The 16,259-nt window shown below is 35.2% G+C and overlaps 1 protein-coding gene and 1 non-coding gene across 4 annotated transcripts in view; one reads left to right on the forward strand and one right to left on the reverse strand.

Moving 5' to 3' along the window:
* The window catches only part of ANGPT1 (angiopoietin 1), a 310,595-nt gene that overhangs the window by 58,130 nt on the left and 236,206 nt on the right, over positions 1 to 16,259 (reverse strand). For all 3 annotated transcript variants that reach the window (XM_055431653.2, XM_088844759.1, XM_055431654.2), the window contains one exon: positions 6,746 to 6,873. In XM_055431653.2, the coding sequence (XP_055287628.2) occupies positions 6,746 to 6,873 (128 nt within the window). The remainder of the gene's footprint in view (positions 1 to 6,745; positions 6,874 to 16,259) is intronic.
* TRNAC-ACA (transfer RNA cysteine (anticodon ACA)) lies at positions 3,525 to 3,596 on the forward strand. Its single transcript has one exon. It is a non-coding gene; the product is annotated as a tRNA-Cys (tRNA).

Consider the following 16,259-nt stretch of genomic DNA (forward strand, 5'->3'; position numbering starts at 1 on the left):
TTTTTTCCCCAGATTTTGATTTCCTAATGGACACTCATAGCCTGAAAGTTTGCCAAAATGTGCTTGCAAACCTATGAAGTTCATTTGCACACAACTATAAATATATAGTGTGTAGAGAAAACTGTTCTTTATAGTTTTTTTTTGTTACTATTACCTATGTTATTAAAATTCTATGCACTTTAAAAGTTTTGAAAAAGTGAGTTTTAAAAAATCACTTGCTAATTTTAGAAAAGACAACTTTTCTTTTAAACAAAGGTATCTAGTAACTTGCAAATGTTAAGATGTGCTGGGAGCATTTCTTAGTTAAAGACACAAAAAAAGTTAACCCAGAGGAGAGAGAAGTTACCCAGGCAGATTACTGCCTTGGAAGCTAAAGTGCAAGGAAGTTAAGAAGTTAGATTTACACTCCACAATTCTTACTGGGACTCAGTAATAACAGCAAAGGTAACAGCTGCTTTTTGGGGAATATGGACACAATAGAAGGGAATGATATATTGGTTAGGGGCATGGACTTGGGTGCTACATTACCTGTGTTCAAGTCCCATCTCAGCCCTAACTATGTTGTAGATCTTTTGCAAGGATTAAATTAATTAATGCATATAGTTTTCAGAACAGTGTTTGGCATTTAACAACTTTGTCATTAATCTCTTAGATGTATTTTACATATGTGATATGTATTCATATTGTGCATATATACTTTATGTATATAATATCTCATATATCATAATAGATTACTATTATATATTTCATATAATTTATTATTTACTATGAATAAATATATATATAAAACATATAAAGCCAAAATACATAGAAATTCAATAAACTGTCCTTATGATTACAATTACCAGATTCTTGCTAATAATATTGGCATCATCAATTTCTAAGCATGCTTTCTATTGTATACATAGATATTTATGTAATATAAATACATATATGTATATGTCCATATATACATATGAAGTTGGGCTTCCCAGATGGTTCAGTGGTATAGAATGCCAATGCAGGAGCTGCAGGAGACATGGGTTTGATCCCTGGGTTGGAAAAATCCCCTGGAGGAAATGGCAACCCACTCCAGTATTCTTGCCTATATAATCCCATGGACAGAGGAGCCTGGTGGGTTACAGTCCATGGGGTCGCCAAGAGTCAGATATGACTGAGCTACCAAGCTCACATGAAGTTGGATTAGTGCTAGCAACCTGTCACAAACAAAAGACCATGATTTTTAGTCAGAAGAAAAACAAACAGCCTATGCTTAATAGATGAAAGAAGTTCAAAAAGAAAGGTGGCTGGTTTTGAAAGATCTGAGACATGAAAGGACTTGAAAAGTTCCTTTGCCAATATAGTGTGGTCTGTTCTATCTGGTGGCATCCTTCCTGTAGATGCAGGCGCCCTGCTACATTTACTATGACTATTGTATTTATTGATCATATGACTTGGGCTTAACTCTATCCAAGAACAGATTGAACTGGCTCCTATCCCAGGCAAGGTCAAAGCTTTCAAGCATTAAAAATCTTTTAACATAATAATGATTTAAACCCAAACAAAAAGGGGAAATTTGATTCACATAGTTTTTATGCTTTTATGCTGCATACAAGTTGGAATGATTAACCTTGTGAGTGTTAATTATTTTTCCATAACCTTAAATAAAAAAGGCTCAACACATTTGTTATAGTCCTTTTCCAAGAATTAGGGAAATTATAAATTCAGAAACAAATTTTTAAATATTTTATAGTAATCAGAGCTATTATTTAATGGTTTGTTTTACTGTATGAAACTAAGCACATTAAAGTGCATTTGGTTTTAGAAACTTATGAAATCAAAGGAAAAATCCTGCTTCCTACTACCACGTACTGAAGGAAATTCAGAGTGGAAAATATCCACAAGCCATTAATAATGAAAAAAAGTAAAAAATAGATATATAAATGATCTAATTCTCATTTTCTATCTGCTTGAAAATTTTAATAGTCCTAGAAAACAGCCTTTGGCTTCCACGTTACATTTGAAAAGATAATACTTTTCTAACTTTTGCAGACATTCTTTCTTGGCAGGGAATGATGTCAAAACACTATATAACAACGGTGTATACTTGCAAATTTCACTCTGCCTAAAATTAATAATTCATATTAATAGTGTTTGTTAATTGCCTAAATAGGTCAATTTAGTTGATTAATCCATATATAATACATAGCTAGACATTTTGTTTTGTTTTTACATAGACTTGCCTTCAGTTTCTTATCCTTGCTAGAATTTCTGGAAGTATTAAAATGAGCAAAATTTTTGCTAAGCATATCATGATTAGCACCAAACTTTATAGCCTCAAAGCAAAATATATGTGGAAGGGTGATGGTCCTAAGGATGCCTTTTCCAAGCACTCTTTACAGAACTTAAAGGATACCAATAATCTATATAAAAATAAGAGAAGGCAATGAGATTTCAGGGTGGGAGGAAGTAGGGTGGCTTACAATCAGACCTGACAATAAACTCTTAGCTGTGTCACTCACATAGGTTCCTATAAAAAATTATGAATGGTGTGGCTTCAGTCATCACTAATATAAGTAATCATCTCACTTACCTCCCTGTTAGGATGGTATAGTCTAGAGTTGATTTCTTTGTTACAAAGCCTGTATTCAGTATTTGCTATGTGATTTGGACAAGTAATTTTTCTAAAATAGGGATAATGAGAGCACCTATATATATCATAGAGTTATTGAAAGGGATAAACAAGTGAGTATATGTATCTAAAGTGCTCAGAATAGAAACTGGCAAGCTGTAAATGCACAGTACATTTGAACTATTATATTAATCAGTTTCCCAATAACACTGGAAGTTCACACAATGTTTGTTCTTACTAATTCTAAGGTATGTGACTATAACAAGGGATGTAAAACAAAATTTGCTATATACTAGTAAGTGCAAGTATATCATCCTAAAATGTCCATCTCCATAACAGAACATTATTACCACTTGCGAAAGGATCATAATCTCAAAGGGGAAAGAATAAAACAGGGGAATGAACACTTGAGTCAAGAAGCCCCAAGTCTTTCCTTCCTTATGGTCAGTTATCTCTCCCTCTCACCACACTCTGCTGTTATTTCCAATTAAACTAAACCTAATGACAGTAAAAATAACATGTGAATTTCTGCTTCTTCCTCTGAAGAAATATAAGTGCCATTTCTATAGCAATAAAATTTGCCTCTTACAGGCCTGTATTGATATTATTGCTAATCTGTCTGGGGTACTATTTTTCTCTAGGCCCAAATCTAACAAGTCTAATCCAGCATATATTTAGCATTTGTGGCTTCAGTATTTTAGATTTTTAAAAATTTAAGAACAATATTGAAGTTCTCTAATATGAAAAATCCATCATGTTGCAGAGGCATAAATTTAAATCATGCTGTTTCTGAAACCCAACACAGAAGTCACTGAACTAGTGAACTGGATCCTCTAACCCACTCTTTTATGTAAATCTTAAAAAAAAAAGCAAATTCATTTAAGTTTATAAGTTGTTATTCAAGTTTATCATGTCCCTAGTGGCTCAGTTGGTAAAGAATCTGCCTACAGTGCAGGAGACCCAGGTTCGATCCCTGGGTAGGGAAGATCCCCTGGAAAAAGAAATGGCAACACATTTCAGTATTCTTGCCTGGAGAACTCCATGGACAGAAGAGCCTGGTAGGCTACAGTCCAAGGGATAGCAAAGAGCTGGACATGACTGAGCAACTAACTTTCACTTTCATTCAAGTTTATGAGTTGATAAGATACTTTTCTTCCACCCTAACAGTAGCAGCGGTTCTGCAAATAGTCTGAGAATTATTTGTTTCTCAAAACATTCTGAACTAGAATAGAGTTATGATTATTGCATAACTTAAATTTAATGGAATGATCAAACTTTACTTGTAATGCCCTCACTAAGGGCCATGTGCTAGAGCTGATGGACTGAGAAGATTCTTAAAGTGTGAAAGTTAATCTAAAAACTTTTAAAAACATTTTATTTTTATATTCATACATAATAATTATTAAGAGTCTAAAAGGAGGGTCACTTAATATTTTTAGTTAACTTTATAGTCACTATGTTAGAGGGGAAGTGATAATCGTTTAGGGGTTTCAATCAGGTCTTGGGAAGAACTACAGGCAAATTGCATGAAGTCTTTACATTAGCTCAGGTTCTCTCCTCCAGTGCAGTTTCTGACACACTTTACATGCTCTCTGTATGATGTGTCAGTGTGGGCATGTATAGCATGCCTGTGCATATGTAAGAACTGAATTTAAGTATGATTTTAAGATATCAGCAAGCAGAATAGGAAGGCTTCGTTGTCATATGATTCAAAGGATTCAAAAGGATGCTTTGGCGATTGCAGCCATGAAATTAAAAGATACTTACGCCTTCGAAGGAAAGTTATGACCAACCCAGACAGCATATTAAAAAGCAGAGACGTTACTTTGCCAACAAAAGTCCGTCTAGTCAAGGCTATGGTTTTTCCAGTGGATGTGAGAGTTGGACTATAAAGAAAGCTGAGTGCCAAAGAATTGATGCTTTTGAACTGTGGTGCTGGAGAAGACTCCTGAGAGTCCCTTGGACTGCAAGGAGATCCAACCAGTCCATCCTAAAGGAGATCAGTCCTGGGTGTTCATTGGAAGGACTGATGTTGAAGCTGAAACTCTTGATACCTTGGCCACCTGATGCGACGAGCTGACTCATTAGAAAAGACCCTGATGCTGGGAAAGACTGAGAACAGGAGTAGAAGGGGAAGACAGAGGATGAGATGGTTGGATGGCATCACTGACGTGGGTTTGGGTGGACTCTGGGAGTTGGTGATGGACCGGGAGGCCTGGCGTGCTACAGTTCATGGGGTCGCAGAGTCGGACACAACTGAGCAACTGAACTGAACTGAACCCTTTCCTCGCTTTCCTGGTGGTTCAGATGGTAAAGAATCCGCCTGAAATGCAGGAGACTCAAGTTCGATCCCTGGGTCAGGAAGATCCCCTGGAAAAGGAAATGGCAACCCACTCCAGCATTCTTGCCTGGAGAATTCCATGGACAGAGGAATCTGGCAGGATACAGTCCATGGGATCGCAGAGGTGAACACGACTGAGCAACTAACCCTTTCACTTTACTCCTAAACCTGCTATAATACCTTCACAGTTGTTTGTTTGTTTGTTTTTTTAAAGACATGGTACACCTGATTCAGTGAAATTTTTCACAGAAGCTCAAAAAGAAATACAGTGAAATCAAACTTCTCTGGCAGGTAACCTGGGCAGCAATGTACATAACTGCCTGCCACATCTTTTACCCACTGTACCGTCTTTATTTCTCCCCACTTTGACAGCACAGTATAGGTCTCTTTTCAGAAGAAAATTTTGTCCCAGCAAAGGGAAAAAATACTGAGCTAACTTAACTCACTAATCCTCATTGGATTCAGCAGGACTGGTAGAGTCCAGACTTTGCCTCTTGACGACTGTGTGACAACTGGCAAGATGTATTTCCCAAGATGTATTTCCCTCACCTATCAAAGGGAATGACCAGTTGGAATGACTAAGTTTAGGCTTACTTACTATATACTACACAGAAGTGTTGACACTATCATCAGCAGGCCATCTATTCATTCACTCATTTCAGCACATATTTACTGAGGACTACTATGCTCCAGAAACTATTCTGGGTCCCAGGAAGTCAAAGATAAAAGTAAAATCCTTCCCTTGTAGAACTCTGATAGTGAGCAAGTCATGCAAAGTTGTTTGAGGGAATCAGGGAAAACCTCTGAGTGTGTGCATAGTACCTAGAAAAAATGGGAACACAGAGCTGGTAATTTAGTGGGGCAATGAGAGGAAAAAGACTGTTCCATCCTTTGAGGATAAAGCACTGCAAGGACAGATGGTCCTCTCAGGGTCTTGAGCATCTGGTGAAAGCTTTTCATATGTTGAAGAACAGAGCTCTCCTCAAGGCTCTCTATAAACCCTGTTGCAATCTCTATCATTGCACTTCTACAGTACATTACAATTTCTGCGTATTTGTCTGTCTTCACCATTACATTGGGAACTGTTCTATATTATGTCTCTAGTCATTTACTGACAAATAAATGACATACACTTAATGTGTATTGAATGAAGGAATGGATGGATGATTTAATGAAGAAATAGGAATAAAGAGAAAATATAGAAGAGATATAAGAAGACAGTGTTTTCTTACTTCAAAGTATACTTTGGATCCTGTTCAATATACTGATGAAAAATATCCTCCAACAAAGTCCTTTAGGTAAATATGTAAAGCAAATCCTTTCAAGAATATGAATTAAGATAGAGTATCTTTCTCTACCTTAATAAGAGCAGAGGTTCTGGAAACACGTCCCTAGCTCTGTCTCCACAGTATTTGAACACAGATGATGTGTACCATCTGTGTCCTTGAGACTTTGGAAGATGTTTCCTAAGTTATTCCCATGAGCTTGAAGTATGTGCCTTCAACATGTAATCTGTATAAGGCAAGAATTTATGAACAAATGGGATATCCTAGGAATGAGCAGAGGGTAAATGGAAAACTGCGTGTGAAATAGGGATAGGACATGTGGGGGTTGGAAGCGGTCTGTACAACCGGGTTTTCATCTTTTATGGACCTGGGAAACAGAGTATCTTTGGGAGAAAAGAACTTAGGCATATATATTTTTGGTTTAACAAGCTCACAAATCAATCTGATTATTCAGCAATTCAACTAGGATCTGCTTTACATCTCATAAACAAACACTTCTGGTTTTACCTTTTTGGGTTCTGGCATATTATTAATATAAATAGTGTAGATTCCACTTTTATTAAAACCAGCTTGATATACATCTGCACAGTCTCTAAATGGCTTTTCTTCCTCTTTTTTTCCTCCCTTTAGTAAAACTGCAAAAAAAAAAAAAAAAAGATCGCAATATGTGAATATCAGTACCATCAGTTCCCAAATGGACTTCAAGTATAGCCAAGCAAGTCTTCATTTCCTCCAAACAAATGTCAATGTTGCATTTATTGAAAAATCAGTCATAGGAACAATGCTAGATTTTGAAGTGACAGAATTAGAAACTATAAGAAAAACGTGATTAATTTATTATTGAGTATTTTTTCATATTTGGCTTAATTTCTTAAATCTCGTTTTTCTCTATCACTTTCAGAACATCAACTCAATAGACAAATAATCTGATCATGAAATACTGACAATTGGTAACAATTATGTCAACGTTTTTGCAATATTTCTAAAACCTTCTTAGCTAAATATTACAGGAGAGTTTGAAAAATGCTACCATTTTTGGAGCAGGAAGAGTTGAAGATAAATTCAAATATAAAAATACAATATAAAGGTTTAATATGCGAAAAGAAGGATTTACTATTTTTCTGGGGCTTTATATTGAAGTTTTTCTAGAAATTTTTAGTTTTAGAAAACTCTCAAAATAAAAAATAGAAGTCTCTGATCCAATTTAAGTATCTAGAGTGAAAGGGAAGTGAACTTTGATTTTTATTTAATGGCCTGAAGTTAAACTATCAGGTAGGTGACATAAAAATAGAAGAACAAAATCAGTAAGATCTGAAATTAAGCTATATAAGTGGAAGAGCTAAATAGGGGCTGGAAGTCTAATAGAAAAAGAAATTTAATTAGAGATAGTCTCTACTGGAAGGAACTTTATTTCATTCACTGATTTTCATCCATTATTAAGTTCTTATTATGAGATCAAAATACAAAGATGATTCATTTAATAGTTCTTAGCTAAAATATATGTGGCATATATATAAATTATTTATGATTTAGTATTTTCTAATAAATATACATTATTTTAGCAATTTCCTTCATTACCCTTTTCTTGAAGTTAAGATTAAGAATATTTTATAATTTTGCCCTCAAAATCTCTAGTTGTTTAATCATTATCTGCTTTAAATCACTCTGAGTCACAATATTTTAAAATAATAACATCAAAGGTAAACTATCAATCAATGCTTTTAAATTGATTTTAAATGTTCTAACAATCTAAAATACTAACCTGATTTCAATTTGACACACAATGTTACTATTTTATATGTAATTAATAATAAACAGTCTAATCTTTATAGAAAGATGACTATCTCAATATAAATTTTTCAAATTTTCAAAAATAACTATGATTCAAGTAAATGAAATATCCTTGTCAGATATGTTGCCATAACAAAAATACAGAATTATAACATTTAACAGCATTATCGTTCTCTACACAGCTCATGTTTACACTAATGATTTTGCTTACTTATACTAAAAAGTACCTCTAAATATCATCATCACAATTGTATTATCAACACAAAATAAGTAATCAGAGGACTAACAGCTCATATGCCAGTAACGAAGCACTGCACAGAATGCATGCAGATAGCAATTTAAAATGAGTATTTATGTACTCAAAAGCCATCTTTAATGACATTGGGCGTGTCAATGGATATATAAAGGTCTTTCTTTCAAAACGTCAGTACATTTCACTTGTGCTTTACTTACTTTAAGCTAACTGGACTATTATTTTTCTAAAATAAACTTTCCTAAATTGTAAATGCTTGTTCTTCTGTTGAAAAATTAAAAATAACCAAAACAGATGCAAAAAAAAGGGATGTAAAGAAATACTAACAAAATTTATAATCCCATGAGAGGATGCACAACACAGGAAGATGTGGTCAAGAGGAATTTAACGGTAAACCCATTTTTCTTTCTTGGGTTAGAGATGGAGAAAATAATTTCTCTAAAGAAAGAGAAACTTCTTCCTTGTTAAATGTACCACTTCCTGCCCTCCCTTGTTCAGTTATGTAAGGCGAATACATTCCTTTCCCACTTCTCTGCCACTTCCCTTCCCCTTTTCTTTTCCTCTTCAGCATGATGCGGGTGAAGGCTGTTGTATGGGAAGAGGGAAGTTATTTCACACACATTTTCAATAACACAGAAAAAAGAAAAAGTTAGATATTGTCTTATTTTCTGGAAACTAATTTATAAAATGATGTTCAAGCTCTGAATGTAAGTCTTATAACTAGAAAGATGGTTTGAGGAGTTTACCATAAAAGTTACAAGTAGTACCTTGAAAAAAGTACAAAGATTTGAAATACACTTTTCAAGAAATGTAATAGTAAAGAAGCCTATTTGAAATGACGAAGGTTTTGACTGAGCAGCATAGAGAATACAGCTGAGGTTAGAAAGCATCCATTTGAATTGCATTAAATAGCTTCACTTTAGTGTTTGCAATCTAGAAGTGGGGGTGAGAACTTGAATAAACATCCTCCCATGGGTCAGAATCTACCCATACAAGGGGCTACTAGATGAAAGGACGGTGGAAGGAAGGCACTAGCAATTCCACCTGAACCATTCCTTCATGTTTCACTCTCAGACTGAAGATAGGAAGAAAGAAAAAGGAGGTTAGGAGCAGGCAGATAGTAACGGTGGGGTACAACAATATGGACATGCTGTTGTAGTTATGGCACTATATCTGATATAGATACTTCATTTTCTTGAAATACAGTCTGGTGTTTTTGAAAAATCGAAACACATTATTTCCAGAAAGATTAGACTGCTTGTTTTTACTTACTTACTTATTAGTAACAGAATCCTTAAAATTTTGATCCAGACTACACTTAGAATACTACAGCATTTAAAAGCAATTTAAAAGTTTCATTCAGAGCTTACCTTTACATCTGTATAATATTCTATGATCTGATGACCGCTTCTATAGGAGTAGATTGATTTTCAGTTCTTTTTGCTTTCCTTTTAATGTATAAAGTGGGGTACTTATGAGGCAAGTATGTGAATTACATAACAGAGTGACTGAATTATAGTAAGTACCAAGAAATGGTAGTTAGTGTTATGGTAATAATATCATTGATGGCAATAATGTATTATTTTCTTTCTTATGGAAAAGATATTCAGGCTATGGAAGGCTAGCCAATCTACCACACAAGTGGGTGAAGGCTATTGTGTGGGAAGAGGGAAGCTGTTTCACACTTATTTTAAATAACACAGAAAAAAAGGAAAAGTTGGGTAGGATGGATGTTCAGTGGAGTGGTGGATGCTACTGTCTTCCATCCTCAAATCCAGATACGGCAGCTGACTAAATGCAGGGAAGTTATATTTGACTGGTTACATTTAGGACTAAATCGAGTTGGCCCCTCCCTGTCAGAGTTGGGTGACTGGATTATTTCATTCATTTACTACATCAGGTTATATCACTACTAAGTCAAAGAAACCCAGTAATCTAATCTTGCTGTATATGCACAGTCACTCAGTCATGTCTGACTATTTGCAACCACATGGACTGTAGCCCACTAGGCTCCACTGTCCATCGGAATTCTCCAGGCAAGAAACCTGGAGTGATTGCCATGCCCTCCTCCAGGGAATCTTCCCAACCCAAGGATTGAACCCAGGTCTCCTGCCTTGCAGACAGAACCTTTACTGTCTGAGCCACCAGGGAAGCCCAATATTGCTGTATAATGTAAGCTTTATCTATTAAGAATTAAAAATTATTTCAGATGAAATGATATATGATATATATATCAATATGCTGCTTGTAGAGATTTTAATCTTATAATTCCACTCTTCTTGACTATTTTCTTTGTTAAATATTGGAGAATATAAAATTTAGTGTTATTATTAGATACTGTAAAACTAGAGATAGTAAACATTTTAAAACATAGAAAGACCATAACAAAGATGAATTAACTGAACAGGATAAATGATCAGAAACAAGGATAAATTTTTGTAGGAGGTCTTGAGAATCAATAAGATGGAAGATGATGCCTGGAAGAATATAAGATAAATGGCAAGAGACAAACATGAAAAACCTGAGGGAAGAAGATAAAAGAAGCATCAACTGGACAGAGCAGGGAGGGGCGATCTGGACATACGGTGTGGTGTTTTTTAGTTTCTGAAAACATAGTTTAACTTGTTATAATAATACACTGGTTTAAGCGTAAATTTTTAAAAAATGATCTTTACCTCTAAAAGCTCCTTCTTTGATCACATACTCTTGTATTTATTCTCCCATTCTTTAATTCTTAATGGATTTGTCTTTTTAGAGTCCAGATCCCCACCGTTACTATCAGCCTGCTCCTAACCCCCTTTTTCTTTCTTCCTATCTTCAGTCTGAGAGTGAGACATGAAGGAACGGTTCAGGTGGAATTGCTAGTGTCTTTCTTCCACCGTCCTTTCATCCAGTAGCCCCTTGCATGGGTAAATCCTGATCCAAGGGAGGATGTTTATTCAAGTTCTCACCCCCACTTCAAGATTGTAAACACTAAAGTGAAGCTGTTTAATGCCATTCAAATGGATGCTTTCTAACCTCAGCTGTGTTCTCTATGCTGCTCAGCCAAAACTTGGTCATTTCTAACAGACATTTTTTTCTATTACATTTCTTGAAAAGTGCATTTCAAATCTTTGTACTTTTTTCAAGACTAAATCTTACTCCTGTCCTCTCTCATTATTTATATGACTTTTTTTTAAAATGCTTTGCTACGAAGATCAAAGGCATTTGAAATAAGTCTCCTTTGCCTATCTTTTCCCTTGCCTTTTTTGTTGACCTCTTTTAGTCCCTTTTCTATTTCTCTAATTGTCCTTTCTCTTTCTTCTTCATTGGGTTGTGTTCCTCTCTGCACCTACCAATAGATGTTCCCCAACATTCTATTCTTGGATCTCTGTTCCTTTTTAATTTGCTCTTTTTGCAAACTATCTTCCATGGCTTCAAACTTTCACACAGATTTGTAAGATACAAGCATTTCTGACACTGTGTGTTTGCTGCCCTCATGACTTCTAGATTCACATTTCTACATTGAGCAGTTCCTAATGCTACTCCAAGTTGATTTGTTTAATGTTACCCAACATTCTCTCCAAAACTGATGTTCTCCTCTTCTCTTATTGATCCCACTATCTTCCCTCTGTTGTCATCATTAAAAATTAGTAAAAGCCTAAACATAAAATGGGCTTCCCAAATGGCTCAGTGGTAAAGAATCTGCCTGCCAATTCAGGAGACACATGTTCAATCCCTGGGTATTCTTGCCTGGGAAATCAGAGGCCTGGCAGGCTACAGTCAATGGGATTGCAAAAGACTAGGACATGACTTAGCAACTAAATAACAACAAATACAAAACAAGTAGACTGAGGTTTTTAAATTGGTTTCTCAAATAAAAAGACTGCCTCTTACTCCTTCTTAGTTCAACCCATCCTATATTGACAATTTCAGTAAATAGTGATTAAACATCTGCTATTTGCATGACTTTTTCTAGACAATGGAGATATAGACATAAGAAAACCACAATCTGCCCTTAATGTGATCACTGTCTGATGAGAGGAAGACCCATTTGTAGTTCTTCCATGATATCTCAAAATAGCTATAACCATGGGTAGTATTCTCCACGACAGGGAAAACCCAACTCAAGCTTGCTTAAGTAAAGAGATAATTTACTGAATAAGCAACTGAACAATCTAGGATAGAGCTTCAGGGACGGCACGATCAGGTTTCAGTGTGATCAAGAATCGGTTTCCTTATCTTTTCCCTGACTCACTTGTTGTTGGCTCTCTGCCTGGTTACACGATGGCTAGAAACAGCTTCTCAGTCTAAGGTTGCCAGCTTAAACATAATACCAAACACAGATAATGCACACAATTACTGTTTTTCAGGTAAGCGTCAAGTGCATTGACAGTAGGCAGAGAGACCACACGCTATTTCTGACAAGTAGACTTGGGGAGGGCTGTTCAGAAGAGATAACATCTGAATGACTAAAACATGTAAAAAAGCTATCTGAACTAAAATTTAAGAGCTTTACCCATACCAATATCAGTAAATAAATCTAAAAGCCTTACAAAGGAATCATTATTCATTCCTTATCTATACAACCAAATCTCTGTGATCTAACAGAGACACAAGCAGGTGCATGTCTGTCTTTCACCAGCCAACACTGAGTCAATAAGCAATATAAGACACTGACTCTAGCAGCTGTTCACTTTATCTTGTCCTTCCCTTTCATTTGCTCAACCAATTTCAATCCAGATGGCATGTCTGCCACCAGGCCAATTTCAAGGAAGAACTGTGAAAGCTAAGGCAGAGGGTCACTTCCATTCAGATGAACCCTCAAGAAAAAACTTCCTGGAATGTGGAACTGGTAATTCTGAGTCTCAAAAAACCTAGCAGAGAACACAGAAGACAATTAGCCTTGCTACCAGAGACAATATAAAACTCAGGAGTCCTTGATCCTACTTATTTTCTAAGTTGCTATAAAGGGGTCAATTCTTCAATTATTCTTTTTAAATCTTACACGTGGCTAGTTAATCATATCTCTCCAGTATTTAGAAAACATCAGAATGTATGTAGATCACATTATTGGTTTAAGGATATTCCTTGTGGTACAGTTTTGGCTATTAGCATTAAAAAATAAATGGTAGTACTAGGAACTGACCTTAGCCTGTGATTTTCAACACAACAGGTCATTGGCGGTAACTGAACATACAATGAGTAAAACTGCATCTTTGGCAAGGTGCAAACAAGCAAGACTGATTAGATTCTTTACTCTTCAGGTATAGGGGCATTTTGTGGAAAAGCCATCGGAAGAAACTCCCTGATATCCTAATTAATTTGAAAGGACTTTTAGAAGTGGGAGGAGGCAATATTTTAAATTTCAAGGGTGTAGACATTTTTTAAAGGTTTGTAGGCAATATTCAATATTTTGTGGGTGGGTGAGGATGACTTCCCAATAATTTCATAAGTATACATCACATATGTATAGCTATATAAACACATAAGATTGTTAAGCTTATAAATTAAAAGCTTCAAAATTGGTATCTTATTTCATAAAAGATATATGCATATGAACCTAATTTTTGTGGGTTGATATCAGCATGATTGTTTTCAACATACAAAAATGCAATTACCCATGGTTAGTCTAATACATATGTAATATAAATTGCTATGTCACAAAATAACAAGTATACATTTATAAATACTTTGAAGTCTTCGGTTAAGTAGCTAAAGGCTTCCTTTTGGAGAATCTACTCCTTTTACTCACGGAATGTTAACTGTGGCATAAGGGAACATTTGAATATTTTTTACTTGCTGCATTATAATTTTAATTAAATTTTTGTAAAAAACCTGTTTTTACTCTCACTTCTTTACATGGATATATTTTCTAGATAATGTATAAAATCTTAACTATCATCTTGGTGGAACTTTAATAATTGTGATCAAATCAATCAGCTTTAGTTGAATACTATGTGCTCAACTCTGAATTTCTTGCACTAAGTATGCTTTATATGTTTCATTTCATACTCATAAACATCTTATGAGATGGATTTATTAACATGTCATTTTATATACGAGAAAACTGAGGTTTTGAGATGTTACCTTCACCAAAACTTGTAAGTAGTGGAAGTCTTTAACTGTAAAGCCAAAAATCTTAACTAGTTCTTACTGACTTCTAAAGTAATCTCAGATTCAGATAGAACTCTAATACATCATTTGTCACAGGGTGCTTTCTCAGCAATACTTAACTTCAAAGGTCCCACCTAGGGTCTTAGGTGGGTCATGAATAAGCACATGCCTTAATTATGAATGGGTACAAGCTTGTCTCATGGAAGCAGGAAATATGGAAAGAATGACAGGATGCCGAAATGACAAGAAGAAGATGAAGATACGTTTAGATAAAGATAGAAGAGAGGTATAGGTAGCAGAATTTTCTGTGAGATGGGAGCTCTCAGCAGAAATGTGAAGCAGTGATGGCCCTCAACTTCAAAAGCAGAGGATTAGAAATTAAGAGGTCCCTGAGCAGCCACACTGAATTTAATAATGTCCATACTCTAAAAGTCATGCTGATCAGGATTTTTCCCCATTAGTTTTACATATTATAAAGCCTAATTTACTTGATCCTCCAGCCTAGGGACCATTTGCTAGAAGCTACAAGTTTAGAGGAAGGCTGGTTGGGAAGGTTGAGAATGGGCATGTGTGTATGTTTGTGCTCATCTTCTAGAATTAGGTCAAGGAACAATGAGAAAATCGATAATTCAAAGCTCTTTTTGTTCTTAGGAGGAAACAATATAAATTTTTTTAAGTAGGCAAAAATAAGAAATGATAATAGTTTAGGCAGTATATAAGGGATAAATTATGGACATTTAAAAAGGCATCATAGTAACATGGTACAAATTAATTTATGCTCATGATAATTAAATTATTAGAAAAAGCTTTTATTTTATTTAATATTCTTACAGGAAAAACAGAGAAGAGGGTGAAAATATTGCACAAAATTTGCCATCATAATATTTTAAAATTTTCTTAAAATTTTATTACTTAAAGGGACACATTATTTAAGAATATATTGCTGCTGCTGCTGCTGCTAAGTCGCTTCAGTTGTGTCCAACTCTGTGCGACCCCAGAGAAGGCAGCCCACCAAGCTCCTCCATCCCTGGGATTCCCTAGGCAAGAATACTGGAGTGGGTTGCCAGGTCCTTCTCCAATGCATGCATGCATGCTAAGTCACTTCAGTCGCATCCAACTCTGTGCAACCCCATGGACTGCAGCCCACCAAGCTCCTCTGTCCCCGGGATTCTCTAGGCAAGAATAGTGGAGAGGGTTGCCATTTCCTTCTCAATTTAAGAATATATTACTGATTACATATAATTGTAGGTAAATATATACATTTTAATAATATTGAGACATGCATAATGTACAGAAAAGATTAAATCCATATGAACATGCATAGTACCCTATGTCACGGATGGATTGCTAATTTTATGGCGCTTTTTTCAGTATGGAATAATGAAATGTGGAGTAATTCTATATAATATTATTTTAATTTGATTAGTGTATTTAAATAAATTTTTGAACACTCTGCTAATGTGAAGTGACTTAATGTATATCCAATGCATATTACACTTAGAGCAACTAAGAATAAAAAAATTACTAAAAGTTGAAAATGGATTTACACACAATCTTTGTTTAATCAAATGAGCATTCACTTTTTATAAAATTCATTCCTGTGTTTTCCCTTTAGGCACCCTGATGGGCAGTTACGAGTGCTACATGATCCTTGTTATTTGTTCAGAAGGTCATTTCATTAACAAATACATCTCAGGTGTTTCATGTGTGTTAATCTCCCATGTAATGTTTTCAGTCTGGCTGGAATATACTGATTTTGAACAAAACATTCCTCACGCATGTGGGAAGACTTAAAGGGCATCTTTTGTGCTTTGAGTGGACAAATAATCAATTTCAGCAAAAGCCATTAGAAATGGAACGAAAGTGCTTGGGCAACGCTGT

The sequence above is a fragment of the Moschus berezovskii genome, chromosome 16 (assembly GCF_049115385.1).
Source record: "Moschus berezovskii isolate FMDL1 chromosome 16, NW_MosBer_1.0, whole genome shotgun sequence".
Classification (NCBI taxonomy): domain Eukaryota; kingdom Metazoa; phylum Chordata; class Mammalia; order Artiodactyla; family Moschidae; genus Moschus; species Moschus berezovskii.